Source organism: Aythya marila, assembly GCF_965140915.1.
Source record: "Aythya marila genome assembly, contig: HAP1_HAP1_SCAFFOLD_154, whole genome shotgun sequence".
NCBI classification, from domain to species: domain Eukaryota; kingdom Metazoa; phylum Chordata; class Aves; order Anseriformes; family Anatidae; genus Aythya; species Aythya marila.
This window is the reverse complement of record NW_028137218.1, coordinates 178,661-198,297: the sequence shown is the minus strand read 5'-3', so window position 1 is coordinate 198,297 and position 19,637 is coordinate 178,661. Positions and strand designations below refer to the sequence as shown.

Below are 19,637 nucleotides of genomic sequence, written 5' to 3'. Positions count from 1 at the left end.
CTTCAGCACCTGCAAGCCTTCAGAAGGCAGCAGCATCACCTTCCCAGTTTCATCAAGGCTTGTGTGACCTCCTGTTCAGCACCTGCCCACACTGAAAGGGTGCAGAGCAGAGCTGAGCACACAGCAAATGAGAAGGGGTCTGTGAGCACTGGCAGGGCATAGACGTGACACAGAAGCAGTTCGTTGTAGGAATGGCTGCAGGCAGCAGAGATGGGCAGGGAGAAAAGGAACTGCAACAGGAAACCCCAGGCACCTCCTGCCATCCGCTGCAGGGGGATGGGGCCGTTGGGTAAATTAGCTCTTTGGGGCAGCAGGGTGGGGGTCAGCTGAGGAGCAGACTCAGCATCCTGTGAAGGACCCCCACGCAGGAAATTGCGTTCCTCACAGTGCACTCAAACAGCACAGGGCAGAGCGCCAGCCAGGGAGATGGAAGTATGGGGAGAATGGAAGAGAGTGTGCAATGGGTCAGTGAGAAACAGAGTGGATTGTGCTCAGAGACCCTGTCCTGTCTCTGTGTTTTCCTCCATGGACAGCCAACCATGCGCTGAGGCCACAAATGTCCAACAGCAGCTTCCCCACTGAGTTCCTCCTCCTGCCATTTGCAGACACACGCGAGCTGCAGCTCCTGCACTTCGCGCTCTTCCTGGGCATCTACCTGGCTGCCCTCCTGGGCAACGGCCTCATCCTCACAGCCATAGCCTGCGACCACCGCCTCCACACCCCCATGTACTTCTTCCTCCTCAACCTTGCCCTCCTTGACCTGGGCTCCATCTCCACCACTGTTCCCAAAGCCGTGGCCAATTCCCTCTGGAACACCACAGCCATCTCCTACTTGGAATGTGTTGCTCAGGTTTTTTTCTTTTTCTTTTTCATCTCAGCAGAGTTTTTTCTTCTAATCATCATGTCCTATGACCGCTATATTGCCATCTGCCAGCCCCTGCACTACGGGACAATAATAGACAGAAGAACTTGTGTCAACATGGCAGCAGCTGCCTGGGGCAGTACTTTTCTCTATGCTGTGCTGCACACTGCCAATACATTTTCACTACCATTCTGCCACGGCAATGCCCTAGACCAGTTCTTCTGTGAAATTCCCCAGATCCTTAAGTTCTCCTGCTCAGACGCCTACCTCAGAGAAGTTGGGCTTCTTGTGGTTAGTGTCTCTTTAGCCTTTGGGTGTTTTGTTTTCCTTGTGCTGTCCTACGTGCAAATTTTCAGGGCTGTGCTGAGAATCTCCTGTGTGCATGGACAGCACAAAGCCTTTTCCACGTGCCTCCCTCACCTGACCGTGGTCTCCCTGTTTCTTATTACTTCCACATTCACCTACCTGAAGCCCCCCTCCACATCCTCCTCATCCCTGAATCTTTTGCTGGGAGTTCTGTACTCAGTGGTGCCTCCAGCAGTGAACCCCCTCATCTACAGCATGAGGAACGAGGAGCTGAAGAACGCAGTGTGGAAAGTGATGACTGGAGGTTTATGAGAAGCAACTGCATGTCCATTGCATATCACTCATAATGTAACTCATTAAAGGTCAAGGCATATCTTGTGTGTTTTTTTTTTTTGTTTTTTTTTTTTTTTTTTTTTTGCTTTACTTATGTAGTGATATATTTAAAAAAAAATCCTTTTTCTTCCCCTTCCAGTTTGCTACTAAATGTCTCATGTGACTCTGAGATTTGGTATAAAAGAGGTGTATTTAATGGGCAATTAAGTATTTAATGTGTATTTAAATAAAAAGATGGTTCCTGCAGTGACTTGCTTGCCTGAGATGCTTCCTCAGAGAAATGGGGTGGAGCTGCAGGGGGACTTTGTGTTCAGAGGTGGAAGGGGAGAAGACTCCTGGCACAGCAGCACTGCCAGGGAGCCCCAGGGCTTGGTCTGTCCAAATAAGCTCTCCATTTCACCTCCCACACTCTCCTACGGAGCTCTTGTGTTGCTGCGAGGACTGATTGCACTTGTTACTTGCTCATCATGCTCCTGTGTGCACAGGAAGGGACAGGCCAGGGACACTTCTCTAACACAGCTGGCTCCATACCAGCATCTCCAGCATAAAAGGGGATCTGCTCAGGGCAATGTCTGAAGGCTCAGCTCCTCTCCCAAAGATGCTGTCATGGATATTTCAAAGGAATAGACTTGAAAGAGGTTCCTGGCTTTGCTTGTTTCTCTGTGCCTCAGTCAGATAAAATAGGAGTGCCAGGATCATATTTTAGGCAGGGAGGGATGATTCCATTCCTGCCTGTTGGTGCCCAGCACCCAAGAGATTTTGACTTCACTGGCCTGTATCCACAGCATGAAAGGCTGTCTTCCTGGGAGAGTCAGGGAGGACCAGCAGAGCAGGGGCTGGGCTTGGACCTTGTTCTCTGGACACCCTGGCAGATGCTGCCTCAGGCCAATGGTCCAAGAGCAGCCCCTTGCAACCACTGTTCCCAGCACTGGGCTCTCGCCCCAGCTCACACAGATGGTTTCTTCCTCTGGATATGGACACTAAATGACTACATCAGGAGTCCATGTTTCCCTTGTCCATATGAGACTGCATCCGGTGTGGGTGTGGTGAGATGAACCTGAATGAGCCCAAGTGCCATAAGCTGTTCCCTAAGGGAGCCAGCCATGAATTCCGGTGGGACAGAGAGAGTCTAAAGTTCACTTCCCATTGGAGGTACGGTCCCCTAGAATACCATCTGAATAAAGCAATCCTAGTCATCATAACTGTCACACCAACTCCTTCTCTGCAGAATTTGCCTAAAATATATGTTTTCCCAAAGTATATATAAAGTTCTTGAATCACTTTCCCACACATGGGTGGGCATTTCCTTTAGGATGCAATGGAGTTGCTAAAGGCTGCATGAGGAAACGTGAGCCTGGACATGTAGAAGGCCTTCTGAAGCATGAGCTGGTTGGCAGGCAGAGTACCCGAGGGACTGTGAACGGCATGCATCTGGTGCTCCTGGGTGGGATGGAAAGAGGCTTCCTGAGCACAACAGCTCCTTGTGTCCCTTTGGATGCTGGCTGTGAGGTCACTTCTGTCCCAGCACCTGTCTGGACGACAGCAGCGAGGCAGAGCCTCTGAGGTCACAAAAGCTTTCAGGAAGCTGCCCCCAACAGGGTGACACATTTGGGGAGGCCAGGGGAAATCTGGGTGAGTAAAGGTGGGGAATTTGGGGGAGAGAAGGGGGACTTGGCTAACAGAAAGGAAAGATCTGAAAGAGGTGAGAGGGGTTCAGGCAAGGCTGTGCTGCTGCAACACTTACTAGGAAAACATCCATGTCAAGCCCTCGCAATATTTCTAAGCAGTAACTGTAAGCCCTACCCCTACATCTAAATGCTATCCCTCTCTCTGCAAGGAATCCACTACTCTTACTCCTAACCCCAAATCTCACCTGGCGTGGGTTAGCCAAGTCCCAAATCCATAAGGCCTTACCGTACACTCTTAGCTCATTTCTCACCCTATTCCTCAGCCTTTCATCCCTAGCATTGAATTCCAGCCTTAACATGATTCCTCAACAGAGCCCTGAAGAAAATCCCAACAGATAACAGCGTCTCCACACTAGACACAGACTAAAAGCCAACGCAGTAAACACAGGCCTCCCTCTAATACTCTGCCCAAACACTTACCCTGGAAGGCAAAACCTAATCCCTAAAGCCTAACCTGAACACCTAATCCCCAAATCCTGCATTCCTGTGATCTAGTCACCTAGCTGAAACAATTTGGCCTCATGAAGCTGAGCAGGGCATGAAAGGTCCTGCAGCAATCACTTGGTCTTGGAGGAGGCAGGTGAGGTGACATGGATGTGGGCAGGTCACAGGACTCAAAGAGGAGATGGGTGAGGATGCTCTGCTGAGGTCAGCTGTGCCTCAGGCTCTCAGGAGGCAGCAGGAGGCCCATGGCTATGCAGGTGGCTGTCAGGGCACATTCTCAAAGCTTTTTTGACTATTACTTGAACTCCACAGTCTGGAAATACTGCACTGAGCACTTTGGGGAGCTTTCCAGCTCAGAGCAGGGTTAGCACATGCCCTGAGCCAAGCTGAAACATCTCTGAGGAGTCCCTTTGGTCCTGGAATCACCAGCGTGTGTGTCACCCAATGTGTCCTGTCAGGAAATGCATGGGTGTGCAGAGCTGGGCCATGATAGTGTGGTCCCTGTTGCTCTGCGATGTGTGTGTGTGTTGGGTTTGGTGCAAACACCTGGGCTTGTTTCTAATCTCCCATCTAAGCACAAGTGTGGAATAGCTCACTCCCTGCCAAAACCCTCCTTGTTTTATCTCTTCCATGGAGGGAAGAGCCAAAAAAAAAAAAAAAAAAAAAAAAATCTGAGCAATTTTCCCAGGGTTTTCATCTGCTAGCAGCCCCAAAGCAGCAGCAGTGTCTTGCCATTGCCAGCTCATGGGTCTGCTGGTGCTTGTCCGGGCTCTGCTTTTACCTTGCAGGTGGGAGGTTGTATTGGGCTTACATGGAATTGGTAGGGCACAGGGATAAGTGTTTTCAGATTCTAAATGGGGTTAGGCAAAATTCTCTGAAATTGTCTTTCTCACAGGGGAGATGCTGTCTGTTTCTCTAACTGGAAAGCTCTTCAAGACTTGAAGGAGGATGTACAGCCGCTGGGGTGGGTTTCAATCTCCCTCAATTTACTTATGTTTAGTTATAAACACCTAATTCCCACTCACTCCCTGGGAGCCACTCAGCCTGTCTATTTTCCAGGACAATCCTGCTATATTGTTAAGCTGGAACAGAGCTTCCCTTTGCAGCTCTCTGTGGAGCCTCCATGTCCCTGACATTACTGGCATGGTGGCTCAGCTTGAGCTGGAGGACTGAAGCATGCTTTCTTCCCTTGTGCAAATTGAAGTGCTTGTGAGGAATGCTTTACATGTGGTTGATGCTTGAGTACAGCCTTGGGCTCCTGTCTCCTGGTAGGACGGTCACATGGAATTGGGCAGGATCTTTAATTCTCTCACAGATGGATTTAGTTGTATGCCTTGCAATGGGACATGGTCGGAGTAGAGGCATCTCTTTGCCTCTATGCAAAGAGGCAATGAAATGGCTTCTGGAGACTGACTGGTCAAAGACTCATACAAATGTTCTGCACTAGAAAACAGTTTTGACAGAGAAATTAAACCTGAAAATACCTTCACTCTGTCTTCATTACAGACCAGTTACAACTTTTTTTTTTTTTTTCTTTTGAGATGAATCCTCAATAGTATCCTCATTAAACTGTCTGGTTGTTTTTGCCTTCCTCTGCTGCAGTTGGCACTGACCTCCACTGGAGGCACGATATGAGACCAGATGAATCAACAGTTTGACTGGTATTGTGGTGGTGCTTCTAAGGTAGTCGCCTCCATGATTATCCCCTTATGGCTCAAGAGATGTTCATTCCCACATCAATAAACGGTAATATGGCTGAGAAGCCTGTTTATTCTAATTAGTCTGTTTATTATTGAAGTGTTTTAGAGCTCCCTTCTGAGCTCTACTTTTGAAGGCTTAATTCTATAACTAGATATACCTATGTATGGGCAGATTCAACTTTCAGGATTTGGATGCACTATACGGGGTCACATCCTTGATAAAGGTGGAAATACTTCTATGAACTAAAACAGGAGGAGGCTATCACAGTTTATCACTTCAATATAGGCCTTATGTGTTACATAGCCTTGTGCCAGCTCTTTGCCTCTGGCTAAATTGCACTTCAAGCCCTGCGTCAAATATGCAAATTGAAAGCTACCTTGAGAGTCAGGGCTGGAGAATGTTCTGCTTGACTGGGGATAAAATAAAACTTAAATAACATCTTTGGATTTGGTTAAAAATGAGCTGGTTAAGCAGCACTGGCTGCTTTATCATAAGAAATGACAGTATTTGCTGTAAGCGGTGCCTAAAAAAGACATGAAACTACTTGATCTAATTGGAACCATTTCATAATATGTTCATTTTAAACATGGGCAGCAAATTCTATCAGTATGGCAAGAGAACTTTATCAAGAGAACTTTGTGATGCTTAGGTGATGATTTCTAACATTTATTATTACAGCTGTGGCAAAGGTAGCGGTAAAATTTACAGTTTATTTCTCCCAGTAGAATAGACACATATGGTCACAATTACATATATGGTTATCACCATACCGTAAGAACCTTGTGTCAGTATCTTAAAATATCAATAATTTAGGCTGAAACATACTAGGTTGGTATACCTATATACACCTATAGCTGAAGTGTTTGGAAAGTTTCAATGCATCTTTTTACAAGAACGGAGGTAGAAAAACTGTTCTAAGGTTGGAACTGTTCTCCAACAAAATTAGTGTTTGGATCAAGCGCTTGGAATTCATCAGCAAGTTTATCTAGTGTTAAGGATGGGGCTTTCAACACTTCCATTAGTTAGTTCAAATTTGATCAAATCACAGTTGCTGAAGATATTTCTGGAATGAACTGTTTGGGTCAGGTGACTCAACACTTTATTTTTTTTTTATTTTTTCTCCCCCTCATTGTAAAATTTAATATAGAAATTAAAATTACTGAAAAGTAATAAAATAAAATGTTTTTAATGCCATGGAATCTTGTCCAATCTTTATGACTTCTCTATGGCTTTCTTCCTGCCTTCTCTGTTTTTATTTTTATAGTTGCCTGAATATTTACCTGGGTGAGTTACGTTGCCACACTACCATTAGCAAGATTTGATTATGTGCTTAAAAGTTGATTCGGATTTTGTATCTGTCCCATTTTTCAGTGATCAATACCCACTTGTTTTGAAATACTGTTGTTGATGTTTATGAAAAGACTTATTTATTGACAAATGGTACTCCTCTGTGTCTAAGGACTTCCAGAATGCTTCAGCCTATGTGTCTTGAATAATTTTTTTATTTTAGACTATTAGAAAGCTCTATAGCACATTATCATTCATTAATGGAAATAGCATTCAGGTGCATTATATTAAATAAATATTGTGTTTATTGTATTTATTTGAGTCATATATCAAAATTCTGGAACCTATAATGTTACAATGCACACATGCTACTTGATCTCTACCTACTATATTTTACCACCAGCAGTTATTGCCATGAATACTGCACCAAAAATACAAAAGAGTTGCATGAACTCTATCATACAGGAAAATTAAATATTATGTTTTCTATTTTAGAAGTGTATCTGATTTTAAGTGGCACTTAGGTACTCACTCTAAGAAGTTTTTAGTAGGAAGAGTGTGTGCTGTAAAGCTTTAGTAGGATGTAAAATGCTTCACTAAGCATTATCTAACATGTCTAAAACAAAATGCAGACTAAAGATGTGGTACTTTGGATGTTATTATAATTTCCCCTAGCATCATATGTAAAATTACAATGCCAAGCGATTAATTTCCACACTTAAATGTCAGCAGAAAATGAAGTTCTAAGTTTGATTTCAGAATATAAATGTACTGCGGTAGTGGAGAATAATTAAGGGCTTGATGTTCTCGTGTACTTTCTTGCAGATGGTTGGAGTCCTGTTAACTGAACCACAGGCTCCACATGGGAGAATAGGTCTGCCCAGGCAGACTGTAGTGCTCGTGTCTCAGGCTTTCAAATGCACTGGTGTTCAGACCTTTCGGACTGCCTTTGTCACCAGTTCATAATTCTTTGGGGATAAGGAACAGAGTTTAAAAAAAGACTGGATTTGGAGACGTGGCATTTTTCAGGCTCAAGACTGGCAAACCATCCCTGATTAAACTGGTGTTTTTCAGAACTATTTGCCATTTGACTTTCTCACTGTTGGAGAAAAATGTGTGAATGGCAATACTGTCTAATAAGCAATAAAATGAGAAGATAATGTGTTATTCAGACTCTCTAAAAACGAATCTGAAAGTTTTTTTTTTGTTTTGTTTTGTTTTTTTTTTTTTCCCTTCATGTTTTGTCTCAGTGCTAAGATGCTTGAAACAGGATCTAATCACATTCCCTGCATGGGTATGATCTTCAATGTTTCTGTTCAGATTTTTTAAAATCATTGCAAACATCTACTGACAGTATCCATTTAGAACATTTCTCAGATCTTTCCTGTACTGATAATTATTTGGCAGGGACCAGGACTTGCTACTACAAGACTGCTTTATACTAGGGTGAGACTACTATCAAGGGAAGGAGAAATTTGTTGGATTATCGGAAATCCAGAGGAAACCAGCTGTGAGGCCTACCATTGAACACTGCTCTACGAATGCCAAGCAACATATAAAATGTTAAAAATAGGCTTCAATCCTTAGAGCCATAGGCTTTCAAACCTCAACATTTTTTCTAATTGTCTTGGTGTGAAAAAGCTACTGATACTCTCATTTCTTGAGTAGTTCCAGGAAGAGAAAGTCTGAGCCTCTTGCTGTGTCATGGGTTTACGTGGCAAGGTTTTGGTGTTAGGGGGCCACAGGCGTGGCTTCTGTGAGAAGGATCTAGAAGCTGCCCCATGTTTGGCAAGGGCCCCACTGCTGGCCAGAGCTGAGCCAGTAAGTGATGTTGTTTTGCGCCTCTGTGAGAGCAGATTTAAGAAAAAAAAGACACAACACAGCAGCTGGGAGAGTGAGAGGAGTGAGGAACAGCCTTGCAGGCGCCAAGGTCAGTGCAGAAGGAGGGGGAGAGGTGCTCCAGGCATGGAGCAGAAGTCCCCTGCGGCCTGTGGTGAGGCCCATGGTGAAGCAGGCTGTCCCCCTGCAGCCCATGGAGTACCACGGTGGAGCAGGGTTCCACGCTGCAGCCCGTGGAGGAGCCCACGCAGGAGCAGGTGACCTGGTAGGAGCTGCTGCCCGTGGGGGACCTGTGCTGGAGCAGTGTGCTCCTGAGGGATGGAGCCCATGGTATGAAGCCATGTGGGAGCAGTTCTGGAAGAGCTGCTGCCTGTGGGAAGCCCACGCCAGGTCAGTTCAGCAAGGCCTGCATCCTGTGGGAGGGACCCCACAGCACAGGGGACAAGAGGGATTGAGAAGGAGCGGTGGAGAAGCGCTACAGACTGACCATAACCCCCATTCCCCCACTCCCCTGCGCTACTCGGGGGGAGGAGGTGGAAGAGGGTGGATGGGGGGGATAGGTGCTTTTGGTTTCTTTCCTTTGTTTCTCACTTTTCTAGCTGCTTACGAATAGAGAATAAATCTTACTGCTGAGTCTGTTTTGCCAGTCACAATAATTACTGTGCGTCCTCCCTGCCCTTATCTCAACCCTTGAGCCCTTTTGATTGTATTTTCTCCCTGTTCCTCTTTGAGGAGGGGGAGTGAGAGAGCGGTTGTGGTGGAGCTCGGCTGCCCACCCGAGTAAAACCACCACACTGTGTAAGGAGAAAAGCAAGACAGAGCACACATACCCACACTTCAGGTGACATAGCAATCCAGGTGGCCACACTGTGACCTGTGATATTTATGCATGTATCTACTCCTTAGTGTTTTTCCCCTAAAATACTGTTCCTTTCAGGGAAAGGATTACATGCTGCTTTTTCTCTTTAATCATCAACTTGGTGATGAGCTTGAGACCTTGAGAAGCTACTTAGAGAACCAAAATTTTATATCAAACTATGACTTAAAAGTTGGACATGCAAAATCTACAGATCCAAAGGTAGATGCAGGGATAAAACTGTATGGAAACTGACGTTTAGATCAATAAAACTCACAGATACTTTGTTGTTGTTATTATTACAAGTCCATGCAATGGCCAGTTGTACAAACAGTCAACTGTCAATTACAGAAAACTGGAGAGCAGCTAAAACTGAGCCATACAAGGAAGTAAACGTCTGAATAGTAAATGCAATTACTTTTTATAAAATGAAGTTTTTTATTTTATTTTATTTATTTATTTATTAAGAAATAGCTTCCTGAGTCCAATCTCTGTTAGCCAAAATATGGTCTTGAATCTAGGTTCCTCACATCGGTGTGAGTGTCTGCCTGTAAAGTGCTGTGGAGGTTGGCTATTAGGCTTTGTGCATGGCAGCAAGGTCATTTGTGAACCTCATTCACTGGAAACAGGGAAATGTCAGAGAAACTATTTAAACATGTATCATTTCTCTCTTCACAGCTAGTCTCTACTTTTCATCTGCAGTCCCTTCTCATCTACTCACATTTTTCTTCCAGCACCAGTAGCAAAACAGATGGGCTCACAGGTCATGGGGAATTTATGGGGAATGCTGTTTCAGACGTGTTACTGGCCACAAGATGCTTCTTTTCCTATTGTTCAGTGAATGGGACTAGATAAAGCACTACACTTCCCTGATACAATTGCAGGTTTTTTTTTTTTTTTCTGGCTTCATCCCTGATGAATTACTTGTATTTTGAAAATGTGTTCTTAAATATATCTCAGATTTTTCCCTGCATTCCCTTTGGTGAAGCTTGATTCTTTTGGGCTACTTTTAATTTATTTAATGTTCAGTGAGGGTCTGATTTTATTTAACAAGCAAGTGCAACTTACCCCCCCAGTCTTAATGGCATTGCAACCACATGCACTGCACTATATATTTATTGTAATACTCCTCCCAGCTTTCATTGTATTCATCGTGTCTAGTTTATTTCTAGTCACTATATCCACATTACCCTTTTCCTGTGGCCTGAGTGGCTTTTGAGCATGTTCTGTAAGGAAGCAATCCTGTATTAGTCTTATAATCATGCTTTCTTGATAGTTTTTCCCACTAACATTTTCCTAGGAAATGTCTAGGTAATTGAACTCCTCCACTGGATCATTATGCTGGATTCGATACAGACTTCCTTCATCTGTAAAAACGTTTCCTGATATGCTTTCTCATCCTCTCCTGAAAGTCTGTGGCAAGGTCCAAGGACTAACTTTTTCCATATCTCATTCTTCTGTTTACTTCAAACAGTCCCTGTTGTGTCAGCCAAAATCCTAGTGTCATTTATTTCTGTTTATTCAGTATTCACCCTGTATGCAAATTACTCCCTCCCTCATTACTTTTGTTTTACCTCACCCATCCGCAAACTTTATCCCTTGGTAATTTTATCTCCCAGTTGATAGCTTGATTTAACCAAGTCTCTGTCATTCCAATGTAATCATAATTTTCCCTCAACACATGTTTCTAATACAGCAATCTTGTTTCATACATGTATGTTTCTAGCATTTGTAAAACACATTCATCCTGTTCTTTGTCCTTTATGATCACTTTTTTTTTTTTTTTTAATGTGTAGAAAGAAAGGGTGTCCACATTGACTTAATTTACAAATTCAGTGCCCCTTTCTCTAAGCGTTAAAGTCCTTATCTTTTTTGTCTATGTGAACTCTGGCTTCTGAGCAATAAAAGAAAATTAAGACTCTTTAAATTACTTTTCTCATCTCAGTCTGAAAGTGTTTCTGCAAAGTCAATCTCTTTTGATTTTGAAGGGTTGTTAAGCCTTCTCTTTAGGTAAGAGACCTCAAACTTCTCTCCACAGAGGATTTTGAACCAGTATACCAGTAGTTAGCCTATCAGATCAATCCTTTGCCTCCTTTATTCAGATTGCCCTTTGAAAGTTACTTAAATGGTAGACCCACGTGATTAGTAATTTCTTTGTCCAGCAGACACTCCTGCTGTCAGTCCTCTCTTGGTGCCAATACCTTCAGTGTGGACTAAGATTCCTGGAAGCTTTCTGACACCCTTTCAGTATTTTGAACTTTTGTCTGGTTGAGAATTGGAATATTGATTTACTTGTCTGGGTTGCTTATACCACGTGTCGTCGTTCCCCCCCTTTTATTTTCTTCATTGTTCTCCTTTTCTGACAGAGATAGGGTGATACAGAAGAGTTTGGATGCTTATTAATCAAAAATAAATCGAATTTTGGAAATGGAAAACAATCACTTATCTATCTGTAAATGGCAGAGCTGCTCTCTAGCTATCTTGCAGCTGCCCATGGAAAGTAGAAATCTGGGCTCAGAGGGCTGAAATAACTCCACCCTGTTCTGTTTTGAACCAGTCTAATCTTCACTCCAGCTGCTTCTGCCTAAACACAGGGCAGCACCTTAACTATCCAAATGGCTGATTAAATTGTAGATTTACCACTTTTCCTAATCTGTGAAAAGCGCAGTTCAAAACTATGTGTTTCTTAGTTGAATAAAGCCTGAAGAAAAAGTGATTCTTCCGTAACTCAGATTTATAGCTTCCTTTCCTCCTTTCTCACTTTTACTATGTCCTATTGTCAGCTGTTCCTCTCTGTTGCCTTATTGTACAGCTATTGCTTCCCACTTCTGATGTATTTACCTACAACCCATGTCTACATCTGCACACCAACCTTCTCTTGTCTAGCTAACCGGAGACATATTTCACTGCAGTTCTGTGAGCTGCATGAGCTCTTATGATTCTGCCAGCTGATGAAGATTGACCTGCTGTAGAGGGAATGAAAAACTGGGACGTCTTTTCATTCTTTCTGTCAGTAAAACACCTGCTTCTAAGCCTTCCATTAAGAAAAATAATAATAAAATAAATCCACCATATTATATTACAGTAAAACTACACAGTGCAGGGAGATTGATTTAGGCAATATTTGTTTATCCAGATTGGAATATACTTCGAAGTCTGAGGGTGAGGGCCTCATACTTCAAAGAGCTCTAAGGATTTATGGAACAGATGGTAAGACTGAGAGTGCTGTGTGAACCCATCAGCGTGGACACAGATCTTGGAATCTAGATGTTCGTGTTTGACACATGAATGAACACATGAACCATAAATAACAGCGATCCCTGTTTGTAGGAGATGAGCCTTTGATGCGTGGAAGTGGTTCTATTTTGCTGTATCATGGGATAGAGAGCATGGGAAGCAGTGCATCACTAGTTAGTTCAGAAGTGACTGATAGATAGGGTGGACCTTGCTAGCTCTTGTGCAATCTGTTTGCTACTTGGAGAACTCCTTTCTTTCTGCAGTGAGATATATCTTGCTCAGAACTAAATGGAATCTAATTATTTGTGGGCTGAAATAAGAACAAATGGAGATATAGAAAGAACTATGTCTAGATCAGCAGAGCAATGAAGAAAAAGTCCGAGAGAGGAAAAAGTGTATGACAGCATAAGAGAGGAAAAAGGTAATTCAGAATGCAAGTGAATGCATGTAGGAGAAGAAACTAAACAAAATTACACAACACGATTGTAGAAATAGATTAAGAATACAGACGTAAAAGATAAGTAATAGAGAGTGAAAACATGATTATACCAAGAAAACTGTGTTTAAAAACATGCATTTACCTAACTTAGTACTTGCAAAATACCATGGCATCAGTGCCAAAGATTACTTGACTACTGTTAGCTTGTGCAGCACTAAAAGCAGAATCATGTCAATTGCTTCTTTGCATGATTTTTCCTATTTCTAAGAGTTGATATGGAAATGATCCGTTCTGTATCAGTACAATTTCTGAACACTTGACAAGAGATACTGTGGCTTCCCCTTCAGAAAAGAATCTCGAGAGCCGAGTACAGGGGGACAATCACTTCCCTAGCCCTGCTGGTCACACTGCTTCTGATACCAGCCAGGATGCTGTTGGCCTTCTTGGCCAGCTGAGCACACTGCTGGCTCATATTCAGCCGACTATCAACCAATACTCCCAGGTCCTTCTCCGCCTGGCAGCTTTCCAACCACTCCTCTCCCAGCCTGTAGCTCTGCTTGGGGTTGTTGTGCCCCAGGTGCAGGGCCTGGCACTTGGCCTTGTTGAACTTCATCCAGTTGGCCTCAGCCCATCAGTGCAGCCTATCCAGATCCTCCTGCAGAGCCTTCCTACCCTCGAGCAGATCGACACACACCCCTAACTTGGTGTCATCTGCACACTTACTGAGGGTGCACTCGATGCCCTCATTCAGATCAGCGATAAAGATATTAAAGAGGACTGGCCCTAGTCCTGAGCCCTGGGGGACTCCACTAGTGACCGGCCTCCAAGTGGCTTTAACTGCAGTTAAATGTAACTGGATTACAACAGCAGGCATGCTTCTAGCCACACATGCCTTCTTCCAGAGAGCAAGCTGAAGCACATGGCAGCCCCCAGGCTGCTGCACCCTGAGGGGCAAGGGCAGAGCAAAGCCCAGGCTGGCACAACACAAAGCGTTGGGGACGGCCATGGCTGCGGAATGCTGGCCCCAAGGGCGGTTGGGCGGTTGGGCAGGCCTGTACCGGCTGCCCGTGCTGACGGGGAGGCTGCTCGGCTGCCTGCTCCTCCCGCTCAAGTGTCGGCTCCAGACACAACCTCAACCAGAGGGAGTCAGCTTCTTTTTCCTCTCTCTTCAAGCAGGACGGTGACACGATCGGGTCAGGAAGGGAGTGACCACTGCATGAGGATGAGGGGACAGGGACAGCCTCGGTGAGTCGCTGGAGACCCTTGGGCACTCAGGCAGGGGATGCCCATGGTTAGAGGGGGATGCTGCTCCGTTTGGTGCTTTTCCTCTTTCAGACAGAAACATCCCTAGTGATGAGACCGGACCATGGCACACTGCTGGCCTCTCTCGCTTTGAGAACTCAGCCAGAAAAGATGCCAATGCTCTCCAGGACAGATAAGACAGTCCCAAGCCATTCCCCACCACGGTGTCACCACGCTAAGTGGGAATATGGCACATTTAATCTACAACAAACAAACATCTCCTGGACATCAGGAAGATGGGAGATGGACAGCCTTGGTGTGAGGCTGAGAGAGCCTCGTGCAAGGAGGAAGGAATGGCTTCCAGTGCTGAGAGGGGATGGCTGCTCGGTTTGTTGCCTCCTCTGTTACAGCTGGAGACACTGACAGTGCTGGAATGAAGCCATGGCACACTCCTGGACTCTCTCGCATCGAGAAGTCAGCTGGAAAAGGTGTCAACAATCTCCGGGACAGGTAATTTAGCCCCAAACCACACCCAACAACGGTGTCATAGCAAGCAGGACAGTGACACGCTTGGGTCAGGACAGGAGTGACCGCTCCATCAGGATGCCGGGAGACGGATTGACGTGGTGAGAAACTCGAGGTTGTTGGGCACAAAGGCAGGGTCAGCCCCTGGTCACAAGTGGATGCTGCTCGGTTATTTCTTTCTCTTATTAAAGCCAGACACACACAGCGATGGGAAGCAGACGACAGCACAATCGTGGCGACTCTCCCTTTGAGAAGACATCTGGAAGGAACTTCCAGCAGTCTCCAGGACAAGTAACATTACTCCCAGCCTCATCCACCACTGTCCACAGAAATCAGGAAGATGACACGATCAGACTAGGACGGCAGTGACCGCTCCGAGGAGACGACGGAACATGGAAAGCCTCGGTAAGTTGCTGGAGACCCTCGGGAACAGAGGCAAGGGCTGCCCATGGAGACAGAGGGACGCTGCTCCGTTTGGTGCTTCTTCTCTCTCAGCCAGAATCACACAGCGATTGGACCAGACCACGGCACAATCCTGGCAGCTCTCCCCTTGAGAAATCAGCTGGGAGGAAGAGCTGCCAACCCTCTCCAGGACAGGTAAGATCGCCCCAACCTACACCCCTGTTGGTCCACAACAAGCAGAAAGCTGACAGAATGGGGGCAGGAAGGGAGTGATCGCTGCATGAGGATGACGGGACACAGACATCCTCGGTGAGTTGCTAGATACTCGTGATCAGAGAGGCAGGGGCGGCCCATGGTCACAGGGAGCTGCTGCTTTGTTTTGTGCTTCTTCTCTTTCAGCCAGACACACTCAGCGACGAGACCAGACCAAGGCACACTCCTAGCCTCTCTGCCCTCGACCACTGGGCTAGAAGGAAGAGCTGCCAACGCTCTCCAGGACAGGTAGGATCGCCCCAACCCACACCCACAAGGCTCTAACTGCAAGCAGGAAGGTGACACAATCAGGGTAGGAGAGCAGTGACTGCTCCATCAGGACGATGGGACAGGGACAGCCTCGGTGAGTCCTGGTAGAGCGTTGGGCACAGAGTCAGGTCACTGCCTATGGTCACAGAGGGATGCTGCTCCGTTTGTTCTGTCTGTTATTAAAGCCAGACACACAAAGAGATGGGATGAGACCAAGGCACAATCCTGGCTACTCTCCCATGGAGAAGTCAGGTAGAAGGAAGTTCCAGCGCTCTCTAGGACAGGTAAGATTGCCCCAACCCACACCCACCAGGCTCTAACAGCAAGCAGGACGGTGACACGATCGGGGTAGGACAGGAGTGGTCGCTGCATCAGGATGACAGAACAATGACAGCGTCGGTGAGTCCCTGGAGACCCTTGGGCACAGAAGTAGGGGCTGCCCGTGCTCACAGAGGGATGCTGCTCTGTTTGGTGCTTCTTCTCTTTCAGCCAGAATCACACGGAGTGTAGACCAGACCACGGCACAAGCCTGGCCGCTCTCCCCCTGAGATGTCAGTTGTAAGGAAGAGCTGCCAACGCTCTTCAGGACAGGTAAGATTGCCCCAACCTACACCCACCAAGCTCTAACTGCAAGCAGGACAGTGACACGCTTGGGCCAGGATGGGAGGGATCACTCAATCAGGATGACAGGAGACGGATTGACGTGGTGAGACGCTCGAGGTTGTTAGGCACAGAGGCAAGGTCAGCCCCTGGTCACACAGGGATGCTGCTGCATTTTTTTCTTTCACTTATTAAAGCCACACACACAGCGTTGGGAAGCAGAAGATGGCACAATTGTGGCGACTCTCCCTTTGAGAAGACATGTGGAAGGAACATTCAGCGCTATCCAGGACAAGTAAGATGACCCCAACCCACATCCACCAGCCTCGAACAGCAAGCAGGAAGGTGACATGATCGGGTGAGGATGGGAGTGACCGCTCCATGAGGATGATGGGACAGGGACGGCCTCAGTGGGTTACTGGAGACCATCGGGCACAGAGACAGGGGCTGCCCGTGTTGACAGGGGGATGCTGCTCTGTTTGGTGCTTCTTCTCTTTCAGCCAGAATCCAGCAGCAATTGGACCAGACCAAGGCACAATCCTGGCCGCTCTCCCGTTGAGCAGTCAGCTGGAATAAGAGCTGCCAACCCTCTCCAGGACAGGTAAGATCGCCCCAGCCCACACCCCCGATGGTTCACAGCATGCAGGAAGCTGACAGAATGGGGGCAGGACGGCAGTGAATGCTGCATGAGGAAGACGGGCCACAGACAGCCCGGATGAGTCGCTAGATGCTCTTGAGCTGAGAGGCAGGGGCTGCCCATGGTCACAGGGAGGTGCTGCTTTGTTTTGTGTTTCTTCTCTTTCAGCCAGACACACACAGCGACAAGACCAGACCACGGCAAACTCCTAGCCTCTCTGGCCTCGACTGCTCAGCTGGAAGGAAAATCTGCCAACTATCTCCAGGACAGGTAAGATTTCCCCAACCCACACCCACCAGGCTCTAACAGGAAGGAGGACGATGACATGATCAAGCCAGGAGGGCAGTGACCACTCCAAGAGGACGATGGGACAGGGACAGCTTTGGTGAGTCGCTGGAGACCCTCGGGCACAGAAGTAGGGGATGCTCGTGTTCAGAGAGGGATGCTGCTCTGTCTCGTGGTGCTTCTCATTTAGGCAGAAATGCACAGCGATGGAACCAGAGCACGGCACAATCCTGGCCACCCTCCCCTTGAGAAGTCAGCTGTAAGGAAGAGCTGCCAGCACTGTCCAGGACAGGTAAGATTGCCCCAACCCACACCCACCAGGTTCTAACAGCAAGAAGGATGGTGACATGATTGGGGTAGGACGGGAGTGACCGCTCCATCAGGACAACGAGACACAGACGGCCTTGGTGACTCGCTGGAGACCCTCGGGCACAGAGGTAGGGGCTGCCCATGGTCACAGAGGGATGCTGCTCCTTTTGGTGCTTCTCTTTTGCAGCCAGATTCACACAGCCATTGACACCAAACCACAGCACAATCCAGGCCACTCTCCCCTTGAGAAATCAGCTGGAATAAGAGCTTCCAATGCTCTCCAGGACAGTGAAGATTTCCCCAGGCCACACACACCAGGTTCTATTAGCAAGCAGGATGGTGACATGATCGGGGTAGGATGGGAGTGACCACTGGATCAGGATGATGGAGCAATGACAGCCTCGGTGAGTCGCTGGAGACCCTCAGGCACTCAGACAAGCTCTGCCCATGATTACAGGGGGATGCTGCTCCGTTTGGTGCTTCTCTTTTGCAGCCAGATTCACACAGCAATGGCACCAAACCACAGCACACTCCTGGCCACGCTCCCCTTGAGAAATCACCTGGAATAAGAGCTGCCAACCCTCTCCAGGACAGGTAAGATCACCCCAACCCACACCCCCGATCATCCACAGCAAGCATGAAGCTGACAGAATGGGGGCAGGACGGCAGCGAATGCTTGATCAGGAAGACGGGACACAGAGAGGCTCGGTGAGTCGCTAGATACTCTTGAGCTGAGAGGCAGGGACAGCCCATGGTCACAGGGAAGTGCTGCTTTGTTTTGTGTTTCTTCTCTTTCATCCAGACATACACCGTGATGAGACCAGACCACGACAAACTCCTAGCCTCTCTGCCCTCGACTGCTCATCTGGAAGGAAGAGCTGCCAACGCTCTCCAGGACAGGTAGGATCACCCCAACCCACACCCACAAGGCTCTAACTGCAAGCAGGAAGGTGACACAATTGGGGTAGGACAGCTCTGAGTGCTCCATCAGGACGATGGGACAGGGACAACCTTGGTGAGTCCTGGTAGACCCTTGGGTACTCAGGCAAGCGCTGCCCATGGTTACAGGGGGATGCTGCTCCGTTTGGTGCTTTTCCTCTTTCAGACAGAATCGTCCCTAGCGATGAGACCGGACCATGGCACACTGCTGGCCTTTCTCGCTTTGAAAACTCAGCCAGAAAAGATGCCAACACTCTACAGCACAGTTAAGACAGCCCCAAGCCATTCCCCACCACGGTGTCACCACGCTAAGTGGGAATATGACACATTTAAGCTACAAGGAAGATCTCCTGGATATCAGGAAGATGGGAGATGGACAGCCTTGGTGTGAGGCTGGGAGAGCCTCGTGCAAGGAGAAAGGAATGGCTTCCAGTGCTGAGAGGGGGGCTGCTTGGTTTGTCACCTCCTCTGTTACAGCTGGAGACACTGACAGTGCTGGAATGAAGCTACACCCCTGATGGTCCACAGCAAGCAGGAAGCTGACAGAATAGGGGCAGGATGGCAGTGAATGCTGCATCAGGAAGACGGAACACAGACATCCTCGGTGAGTTGCTAGATACTCTTGAGCGGAGAGGCAGGGGCTGCCCATGGTCACAGGGAGGTGCTGCTTTTTTTGTGCTTCTTCTCTTTCAGCCAGACACACACAGCTGTGAGACCAGACCACAGCAAACTTCTAGCCTCTCTGCCCTTGACCACTCAGCTGGAAGGAAGAGCTGGTAACGCTCTCCAGGACAGGTAAGATTGCCCCAGCCCACACCTACCAGGCTCTAACAGCAAGCAGAAAGGTGACAAGTTCAAGTCAGGACAAGAGTGACTACTGCATGAGGATTACGGGACAGGGACAGCCTCGGTGAGTCACTGGAGACCCTTGGGCACTCAGGCAAGCGCTGCCCATGGTTACAGGGGGATGCTGCTCCGTTTGTTGCTTTTCCTTTTTCAGCCAGAAATGGCACAATCCTGGCCTGTCTGGCCTCGAGCACTCAGCTGGACAGTAGAGCTGCCAATGCTCTCAAGGGCATGTACATGTAAGATCGCCCCAACCAACATCCACCTGCCTCTAACAGCAGGCAGGAAGGTGACACGATGAGGCCAGGAGGGCAGTGACTGCTCCATGAAGACGATGG

At 47.3% G+C, this 19,637-nt stretch overlaps 1 protein-coding gene across 1 annotated transcript in view; it reads left to right on the top strand.

The window, feature by feature from the left end:
- Window positions 1-210: 210 nt before the first annotated feature.
- LOC309891030 (olfactory receptor 14A16-like) overlaps window positions 211-19,637 on the top strand; it is a gene marked incomplete at both ends in the record, with an annotated part of 33,102 nt that continues 13,675 nt past the window's right edge. Inside the window, 2 exons of the mRNA XM_082785424.1 lie at window positions 211-289; window positions 693-1,299. Of these exons, the coding sequence (XP_082641550.1) occupies window positions 211-289; window positions 693-1,299 (686 nt within the window). The remainder of the gene's footprint in view (window positions 290-692; window positions 1,300-19,637) is intronic.